At 40.7% G+C, this 10,214-nt stretch overlaps 1 protein-coding gene across 1 annotated transcript; it reads left to right on the forward strand.

Annotated features, from left to right (window-relative positions):
- The first annotated feature begins 657 nt into the window (after positions 1-657).
- On the forward strand, positions 658-9,538 carry ccn2b (cellular communication network factor 2b). The gene is made up of 5 exons (XM_034601211.1): positions 658-959; positions 3,067-3,283; positions 4,608-4,859; positions 6,004-6,260; positions 6,899-9,538. The coding sequence occupies exons 1-5, from the start codon at positions 906-908 to the stop codon at positions 7,202-7,204; spliced, it is 1,086 nt and encodes a 361-aa protein (XP_034457102.1). The 5' UTR covers positions 658-905; the 3' UTR covers positions 7,205-9,538.
- Positions 9,539-10,214: the final 676 nt, after the last annotated feature.

Consider the following 10,214-nt stretch of genomic DNA (forward strand, 5'->3'; position numbering starts at 1 on the left):
TGACAGAACACGAATGGAAACCATAGCCACAATATTATTACCAAGCGATATGTTATTCTCTGTTCACATAATACTTCCATAAGACATTTAGAAACTGGCTCGTGTGAACTTGACAACGGTCAACAGTCATGACAGGCGTCTCATCAACACAGACTTGTTGAATTTGGAGCATGTTTGAGATTTAGTAAGAAACCGAGGCCCCATACTTTCACACAATGGTTCAAATCCCACTGCCACGATCTTCCGTTTCACGAAGGCCACATCCTATTTCTCTTTAGAGGGGGGTGGGGGTGGGGGTGTGGGTGTGTGTGTGTGTGTGTGTGTGTGTGTGTGTGTGTGTGTGTGTGTGCGTGTGTGTGTGCGTGTGTGTGCGTGCACCTCTGCAGTCTGTCAGTGTTTGGCTTACACCACCCTCTTTTTCCACAATCATTACCGCTGCTGCATGAAATCTAAGATTCTGTGAGGAACATTCCTAAAACTGTCTTTTGTTGAGGTGCGGCTTATGGCTTTGACTACTCATATGTTACAGTAAGTGTCAGAGCCGCCACACAACACTGTAAATTGGAATGTAAATTGACTCAAAATGGCCAATCTTAGCTGCTGTCAGTCACCTTATTACCCTAGAGCTAACACCCCCTGTCTGTTGCCATTTTGTCCACTCGCAGCACTTCAAACTAATGATGTGTCGGTGGAGGCTGCCTTTTGTAACCATTTGATTTGGAATATTTTCACCCCTCTGAGCAGAGCTGCATGGCTCTCGTTTCTCTGGCTACACCCACTGGGCTGGTATTTAAGGCCATTTCTCCTCCCAGCCTTCATCAGTCTGCTGCAGAGAGAAAAACAAGAGTGAGCCTCCTGCCCACAGGACCCAGTACTACCGAGTGGACTGCAGCCTGCAAAGCAACATGTGTGTAGAAACTTCAGCCACGTTCTCTCTTCTCCTGCTTGTTATCGCATCGGTAAGTTTTCTTTCTCTGTCAAAATGAAATTAATTTGAGCATGAACTCATATCAAGGTTGAGTTATTATGCTGCTTTGGACCTTTGCAAGCAAATGTGCATTTTAGTCAACATGTGACTCCTTACGTCAGAGTGAAGTCTTTGGTGATAAAGTAGACGATTGTGGGTAGAAATGTAGGCAGCTCCTTCTGCTTCTGCACCTCCACACTCAGACTTTCCTCTTCCAAACCTGCTCCCTGTCTGCTGATGCTTTACAGTGGGAGGGAAACAGAACATGGAAAGTGTGTGCTGGCCCATGTGATCACTGTCTGCTGTCGCCATCTTGTGGCATTTTGTGCAGTCATTAACCGGAGTGAAACAATAACAGCCTCACTGCCTTTACTGCATGACTCATAATGTTGGTGGCAAATGTGTTGCAATGTTATTACATGTTACTATATGGTATAAAAACACATTTGTTTTCCTTAAACTCGTGAAACTCTTCTTTTACCACTTTGTCATAAATCTGAACAAAGACTGTGGTTGTGCTTAAAAAAATTTTTTTTCAAGATTTTCCAAATTGACATTCAGTGATAGCTACCTAATAACAGTTGTCTCATATTTGACATAAATTTGAATTTATAACAGTTTTACTATACTGACTTTATACAATTTACTTTGGCTTATAGATGATGGTTCATCATTCACAGTGTTTGCCTTGATGGTGTGGAGTCAGACAACTGCTTCTCCAGCAGGGTAGATGGATCTGCCCCAACTTAACCTACAGGAGCTCTGACTATGAGTGGCACAAATCTCAAGTTGCTCAAGTTGTCTGAGTCTGAAATGCAGCATTCATTCAGGCAGAGCAGTGAAATCATTAGCATCAGCTGTTTGGCATCAGTTGCTTCATTTATGCTTCCCAATTCCAGGGGCTGATTCTACTTATGGGTAGCATCCAGTCATATTCTCACAGGAACAATGTGACCATTATGAGCTGAGCTGACCACTGACATGCTCATTAAAGGTCGTCACTTGGTTCCAGTTAGGCAACCAAACCAAGTCAGTCACTGGTTTTCATTACTATTTAGTTTTATATTATACTTCAGTATGGGTCATATGTTTTTTTTTTTCACAAAGCAAAGGTGTTTGGATTCAAGCAGAGACAGTTGAAGCATCAGGTGATGGGTACCACTCACCCCATTACAGCAAGCAGTGATATTCATCATACTGAAATCATGTCATTCTAACTTCATTCACATATTTTTCTTTCATTCAACTCAACTAAATCAATTGATTGATCTGTATCATGCAGCTTGGCAGTGTTCTCTACTATTATTGTCTGTTCATTACAATCATATTTGGGCCTGTGTCTAATTATCCCCAGGTCTATTCTATCTTTAGAAGATCTCTCATGCTCATGTCACAGCTCCCTCTACCAGCCTAAACTTTTACTCATATATTGCACTTCTGGGATTGTCACTGGAGTTGGCATGTGTTGCTCTTGTTTCTTTAGTGAGTAGGATTGGTTTAAACTGCGGCATCTGTAAAAGCATTTGCTCTAAATATTCAGTTCCTTAGCACATTAGTCTGGACTGAGAATCGCAGGTGATGGAATGTGAACCTGGTCTCTGGAGTCTAAATAAGACTCCATCCATGTCTCTGAGATTCTGAAGCATCATAACGTCACTGTTCTGCCTTTTTATATCGCTGAGGCACAGTCACTGCAGAGCAGATATCACTTATTTGTAAAGTGTAGATCAGCGGATCCCTAACTTTTGCACATCAACGACATATAAACAAACACAAATTAGACCACAGACCCCCATTTGACAAGATTTTTGCTGTTAGATGTTTAATTACAGTATGGAATTCAGGACCAAAATAGTCCTACATTCTGATAGTGTGTTGCAAATGGATGAAATTATTGTCAAAACCCCCCTGCAACCCCCTCAAGGACCAACCTTTTCATATTTTGTACTTTTACTGAGCAGCTACTGAGACTGATTTATTCTCTGGTGTAGAAAAACAGACATTTAAATGTTTTCTCTGTTCTCATGTTTAAATTCTTCCTGTGTCCTGCTGCTAATTGTTTCATGTGGTCTTAACCTATGTTTTTCTGTTTGTTGCAGACAATGGCCCAGGACTGCTCCCAGCCCTGTGCTTGCCCTGCAGACCCCCCACTCTGCCCGTTGGGGACCAGCCTGGTCCTGAATGGCTGTGGCTGCTGTAAGGTGTGTGCCAAGCAGCTGGGGGAGCCCTGCTCCATGCTGGAGCCCTGTGACCATCACAAAGAGCTCTACTGTGACTACGCTCTGCTGAGTGACACTGAGACTGGCATCTGCATGGGTAATACATTCTTTCTAATACACACCTTCATTTGCCCCCACACTAGTGGAAGATATAACGTTTGAGAATTGATTTCTCGTGATACGAACAAAGTCCTTTATATGATCAATGGCCTCGTGGTCTGTATGATTCAAAGGAAAAGAAAGAAAAAACATGTGATCAAGAGTTAAACAGAGTTGTTACCTCTGCCAAGGGGGTTATGTCTTCATATGCATTTCGGGGGGTTCCAGGATACATTTTTTCTCTTTACTTTCCTTGCCATTCTGAGGTAAAGTGTTTTTCAGCATCTACGTTGATTTCTCCGAGAGTAATTCATGGATCTTGATGAAAAAATCTGAAATATGATTGGGACACTATTGTTTTGTGTAATTCGGTGCATAGAAATGTTTGGATCTAGTGGTTTGGAACACTAAATGTGGTTTCATAAGAAGACAGCTGGGCCTTGATGTAGGTATGCTACTCAGTGCCAATCTAGTTGTAAAGTTTCAAAGCTTTTTGATTTGGTATTTATTTATTTTCCATAGAACATGTATACAGAAATCATTTTTAAAGATATTTTAATATTACTACTACTTCATGCATTCAACTAAATGTGTCATACATTATATTGGCTGTACTGTATACTCATATGGCCATATATACAAAGTTATCTGAGAGATGATATTTGACATGTGGCTACTCGGTAAAAGCTGTATGCATTTAATTTTTAACAAGACTAGGTCAAAACCTAGAATATTAACTGTAGTGGAAAACAGTTGTGGAACAGTATTACGCTAATATTAATCATGACCTCATAATTCAGCGTCTTCTTTTAGCATGTCTCCTCTCTGCTCATATATATAGTACTTTAAAACCGCTGATTTCACAATAGAGCTGTTCTCACTTACAGGTTTTAGTTGTCACACAATGGCACAAATATGAAACAGTGACTGAAACGTGACCCATTAAGACAACATGTTAACCAGGTTTCTCTTCAAGTCATTTCAACGCTGCTGCTCTGTTAAAACCCTGATTTATAACCCTAAATGCTGTTTGACAAAATCAACCAGATACTTCACTATAATTAAATACAATGGCTGTGCTTTAAGTCTAATTATTTTTACATCACTCTGAGACAAGGTTTGAAGCCACAGAGTGTAAAAGTAGTTTTAGGCTTTGAAACAGTACACAGCCTCCTTCTGGGTAATAAATGGCTGCCCCAATCTCATACGCCCTCCTGATGATGTAATGGACACTGTTAACACCAAGTCATTGGCCAATGGCTCAGTCACACAGATGAAACAAAAGTCAGTGACAGAGCTGCATGTGTTTTCTCTGTCACCAGCTCAAGAGGGTCAGACGTGTGACCTAGGGGGGGTGGTCTACCGCAGTGGGGAGTCCTTCCAGCCCAGCTGTAAGCACCACTGTGTGTGTATGAATGGAGAAATCGGCTGTGTGCCAATGTGTGCCAGTGACATCCGGCTGCCCTCCCTCGACTGCCCATACCCACGCCGGATCCAGATCCCCGGGAGATGCTGTGAGGAGTGGGTGTGTGAGCAGATGCCTCAGGACCACCACTACCAGTCAGTGATTGCCGGTCAGTGTCACCTCTGTTACATCCACTGCTAGATATGGTTAGGTAGAAACATGATGACCATAGGAGTCTACGACCACATCAGTTCATCACTGTCATTGTTGGGATGCAACAAAGTACATTGACTTCGTTTTTTCTTTCTTGTATTTGTACTTTACTTTATTACATTTGTTTAGGTACTTTTCCCTTTTACTTCACTACATATTTCAGAAAATATTTGTGCTTTCTAACAATTCATTGTGTTACATGTTCACGTTGTTTTTTATAGTTTTAAAAGTAATCATTAAAGACAGGCTAATTGGCCCACTGATCCAATCAGAGAAGGCAGGCAACATTAGACCCCGCCTCCTGAAGCAGCAGCATCACTGTTGAAGAAGAAACACCTGAAAAGGAGTCGGAAGAAGCCGAGACCAGGCGCCATAATGTTACAGTAGACTGTTACCTCAGGGAATAGGCTACACTCATCCTAACCCTAACCCAAGTACTTTTGTTTTTAATGTTTAAAGTATATTTAAAAGCAGTAAAGTTAGTGGGGCAATTGTACAATATGTTTGTCTATTTGTTTGTACTTTTAGACCACGAATGTCTCCATGAAATTACATGGTGATTCATCGAAGAGTTATTGAGAGACATTTTATTCTGAATTCCCAATTTCCACCTGCAAATGGGGCTGGAGGAAAAGATCAGGGGATCACATACGATTTGGGGATTTATTTTGGCATGCATTCCAGCCAGAGGTTGTTAACATGTTTCAGACATAACCAGCCTTAGAGGCACACTGCCGGCTTGGCCAAAAGTTCATATAGATAATACATAAATCAAATTAGACAGCCGCAGAACATAGCACTGCACTACTGTCCATACTGTGCAGAAGTTATGTATGTTTTTGTTTGTCGTATCAGTCTCTCACACACTAATGGACTATCACGTGATAAATGCATCTCCCTTTACTTTATTGGCGCCCGTTAAAAACAGACATTTCTGGCATCAAGTCCATGCCACTCATTACACTGCATGAGCCGAAATTACACTTTACTGCCTCTGCTGGCCAGAAGTGACACTGCAACGATTAGTAACCCCCAAAACACTGGTTCCGCTTTCAACTCTCTCTACACATTTCCCTCTGCCCTGCTTCCTCTGGTTGCAGGAGCCTCTCAGATTCATCCTCTGTCCTCTTCAAATCCTGTCTCAGTCTTCAGACAGGCTTCTCCCTATGGGCCACATGGAGAGAGTCACAAAGATAATTGCATAGTCCAGACTACAGAGTGGAGTGAGTGCTCGGCCACCTGTGGCATGGCCGTCTCATCCCGTATCACCAACGACAACCAGCGCTGCCAGCTGGAGAGGCAGACCAGGATCTGCATGGTCCGGCCCTGCAACAGCCAACTTGTGAAAGAAATCAAGGTCAGTTGGTTTACTTGTAACTAAAAGATGAGTGTGAGAGGGAAGGAATATTCCACATCAGTTACTGTGCAAAAGACAGTTTATTCATATTTTCAGACATGCACTGAGTACTTTAGTGTGTTAGTAGTGGTGAAAGAACCCACAAATCCTTTTGATGACTTATAGTTAAGTGTTTTAGTACTTCTTCCTTCAGAAGACTAAATTCATAAACTGATTTTATCAATGAGCTAACCCACTTTTCAACTGTTACTTTAAACAAGTAAATGTTTCCTTCATTAGTTTATAATAGAGAGGAGCTGGGTAAACCTGGCTTTTACAAGCCTTTATTCCTACTCATCCCTTTTCACAATTGTGCTAGGCTCAGTTGAGACTGATGCTCTCTAGGATAGTCCAACAAAGAAGTTCATTAGTGAATGAGATGAAGCTGGAGAGGGTAAGGACATTGAGTGAAGGAAATGAAAGGCTAGTGGGGCTTAGAAAGTTTTGAAGCGATTAGATATATGTAAATGTACTATATTCATATATCGCTTTTCCAGTCTCATCGACCACTCACAGCACCTAACAGTACAAGTAACAAGCAGATCAACTCTATGATTCTGCGGACGAGTAAGTCACAGATTATTATCTCTGTTCCACAGAAAGGGAAGAAATGTGTCCGGACACCAAAGGCCCAGCAAGGGATGCACTTTGAGCTGTCAGGCTGCTCCAGCACCAGGCTGTACAAACCGAAGTTCTGCGGCGTCTGTACAGACAATCGCTGCTGCACGCCTCACACCACCATCACAGCCGAGGTGGAGTTCCGCTGTCCAGAGGGAGATGTCTTCATGAAGAAGATGATGTTTATCAAGACCTGCTCCTGCCATCATGACTGTCCTCATGACAACGACATCTTCCTGGCATCCAATACTCGGAGGATGATTGGGGATTATGACAACAATATGTGACCAGAGACTTATGCACACACACACATTGAAACCCATTCATCAGGACTGCAACATGCTAACAACCAAGCCAACGCTCTGCCTTTACAACCACACGCACATTCAGTGTAATCCAGACTTCAAGCAATGGGTCAGAAATTCATTACCCTTTCTTAAAGGGACAACAACATTTTCTTGTTTAATTGTTGGTTTGCTTTGAGGAAAGATGATGAGGCCAGTGTTGTTATGAAATGTATGTCTGGACAACGTCTGGTAAGAGGCAATACAAAAATAGGAAAATAGGCCTTAAAAATAAATTCGATCAGAGATTTACACATGTTGGAAGAACAATGCCCACACTAAGATACACAGTTGTCCCGGCCAGAACTAAAAAAATCAGAAAGAATTTGGCTGTACTTGCTTCTGCCTACAATCAATCCTGCCAGGTTAAGAGATGAAGGAGAGCAAGACATGTTTATTTTTCTAAGATACAAACTGACGACATACTGACAAAGAAATGTATGGAAACATATCAGGTCTTACATTTTTTAAATCTGTATCAAAAGATAAACCCACCATAAGGCAGCTGCTACTGATGCACCCTGTTACCGAGGGTCTGGTGACAGTACCCCACAATCCAAGAATCTCTTCGAAAACAGTGTCTGGCATCAGAGGACATTTACATCTGACTCCAGAAAGCACCTTTGATCAGAAACAAGGACTGCATCTCCAAACATGCTCTAGAAAGTACAACCAACTGTACTCTGCTCACATGATGACAACTGGCACTGAACAGGGTCGTAAGAAACAGCACTGAAGAGTGGAACTTTGATCAAAATGATTTTATATGGTTTCCAAAGATCAAAAATGAATTTCCATTCTCAAATATAAAGACATGCATGTCTTTACTAATCACATACCAGGATACAGTGTAGCCATGTTGTATGGTTTTCTATTCCATAGGATTCTGCAAGTTGCGTTAGTGGACATGACTTCAGATCTAAATACTCAAATATTTACAAAATAAATGAGCCAAGCACTTGATTGTCTTTATTTAGATAATGTTTGAATGATGGCTCTTAAAGCTTTGTAATTTCAAGTCATGCACAATCTTGAAAATGTAGACTTTAACAGCACTGACATTATGACCATTATTTGTTACATTGAGACTCAAAGGTAATTTAGTTCTGATCTTGAGACAATGAAAACAATATCACTGTAGGTAACAGTCTCTAAAGATGAATAGGAGCACCTCAACTGCACTATTGTTTTTAAATCCTGAAATAACATTTATTCTCTATCTATAATTAATGAGTGACCAACGTTTTTGGGGCATTTACAGGAAAACAGTGAATGCTACAAAATAGTGTAACAGACGTAGAGAAACTGGCTCAATAATGTTATTGAAGTTTGTTGACCGTAGCTAAGATTAGCTACCATGAACCTAATCTTAAGACAAAATGTTAACCAAAGATGAAGATTATGTTACTATTTTTCATAAAGGTAATGTATTATATATTTTTGCAAATGTGGCCTAAGTGATGTGATAAGACTTGAAAAATGACAATCAAACATGGCCACTCTGCCTTTACACAGAGAAATCGTGTTGGCTAGCTGTATTAAAGTGTCTTTCTGAGAGTACAGGTAACACAATGTGGGTACATCCATGAAAGTTGATAAGAAATTTCAATTAAAAAACCTCCTGAAATGTAACGAAAATGACAGACTGGGGGAGATGTAGTTCCCTGGCAGCCACTGAAATGCTCCTGGAGAAACTGCCCACACCAAGTCATGCAAGGGGAAACAAAAGTTGAAATATTTGCCTTACATTTATTATGTACTACTAATTTCTGAAAGTAATGACAATACAGGAGACGTCAGTTTTTGTATTTAAATATGTTATCACACATTTAGTCTCTCTTTAGTCTGTTTTGACATTGGTCGCCTCCTGAGAAGATGGAGGTCAGTTACTAACTGCTGATTGGTCTAGTTCAGTGTCCTTTGTCTTTCCAATTCCAGTAGTTTTTCTATTCTGACGCCACAGTCTAAAGACTAGTGGAGGGAAGAAAATTATGTAACATGGCTAAAATTAATTTGACTCCCATTATTAACTGTATATTTAAAAAAGAAGGACATGGACAAATTTAGCATTTGCTAAATAAAGCTGTGTATATACTGTAAGACTGTGTACAGTTTTGTACTATAATTTATACAATTTGTTTAAACACAGTATTGTAGCTCTGTAACTGTATCCTATTGCTTTGTTTTTTCACTGTAGCCACCTGACTAAGATACAAGTGAGTCATTGTCTGTTGCACTTTTGCCTCTTTTTCAATAAACAAAGTTTATTTTTATAGATACACTGCATGTTTGCCTCGTTCTTGCTGCTGAAAATAGAAAGCATAGAGTCGGCTGGGCTCTAAAAACAGATGCTGTGGATTTTAGATGAAGCAGCAGTCTCACGTGTTATGTAAGAGTAACTGTTAAGTCAAGCTGCAGGCAGTGATACAGACACCAGGCTCCATTCTGTCCATTCAGACACACACTCGGGGGGTTAGTTCGGTGAGGGAACAAGCACACACCCAAATAACAGGCACACTGAGACTTCTGACTGAGAGGTAGTGGCTTTCCTGATTTGATTTATGACCCACTAATTTGACAGCTAACAAGAATTTGTCCCATTATTCCCGATGCCCAGTTGGACTGCGCTAGAGTAATTCCTCAAAGGCTAAAGGGCAGATTTAACCAAAGCATTTAAAGATGGAGGCCTGAATGCCATTGGTATTTATTTGATTAATCTATTCTTATTAATTCCCCTCCTCTTACAATATTTTTAATTTCATGTCGGTTTTGTTTCTTCCTTTCAAATGTCGCAGATCAAAGATCACATTTGCAGGACAAGTAATGTTGTAAGTAAAATATTTCAACACCAACATTATTTACATGTCTACTATCATGGCGTAGCTCACTTCCCAGAGGAAAAGGAAGTGGAAGAGGGAGAATAGCCAGCAGAAGCTGAGGCAGAGGTTGGAGA

The sequence above is a fragment of the Hippoglossus hippoglossus genome, chromosome 11 (assembly GCF_009819705.1).
Source record: "Hippoglossus hippoglossus isolate fHipHip1 chromosome 11, fHipHip1.pri, whole genome shotgun sequence".
Taxonomy (NCBI): Eukaryota; Metazoa; Chordata; class Actinopteri; order Pleuronectiformes; family Pleuronectidae; genus Hippoglossus; species Hippoglossus hippoglossus.

Bases quoted from the DNA above. Each gene is read 5' to 3' on its own strand.
- ccn2b (XM_034601211.1), top strand. From the start codon at position 906: ATGTGTGTAGAAACTTCAGCCACGTTCTCTCTTCTCCTGCTTGTTATC. The intron at 3,284-4,607 runs GTAATACATTCT...CTCTGTCACCAG, and splicing joins TGAGACTGGCATCTGCATGG to CTCAAGAGGGTCAGACGTGT. The intron at 4,860-6,003 runs GTCAGTGTCACC...CTCTGGTTGCAG, and splicing joins CTACCAGTCAGTGATTGCCG to GAGCCTCTCAGATTCATCCT.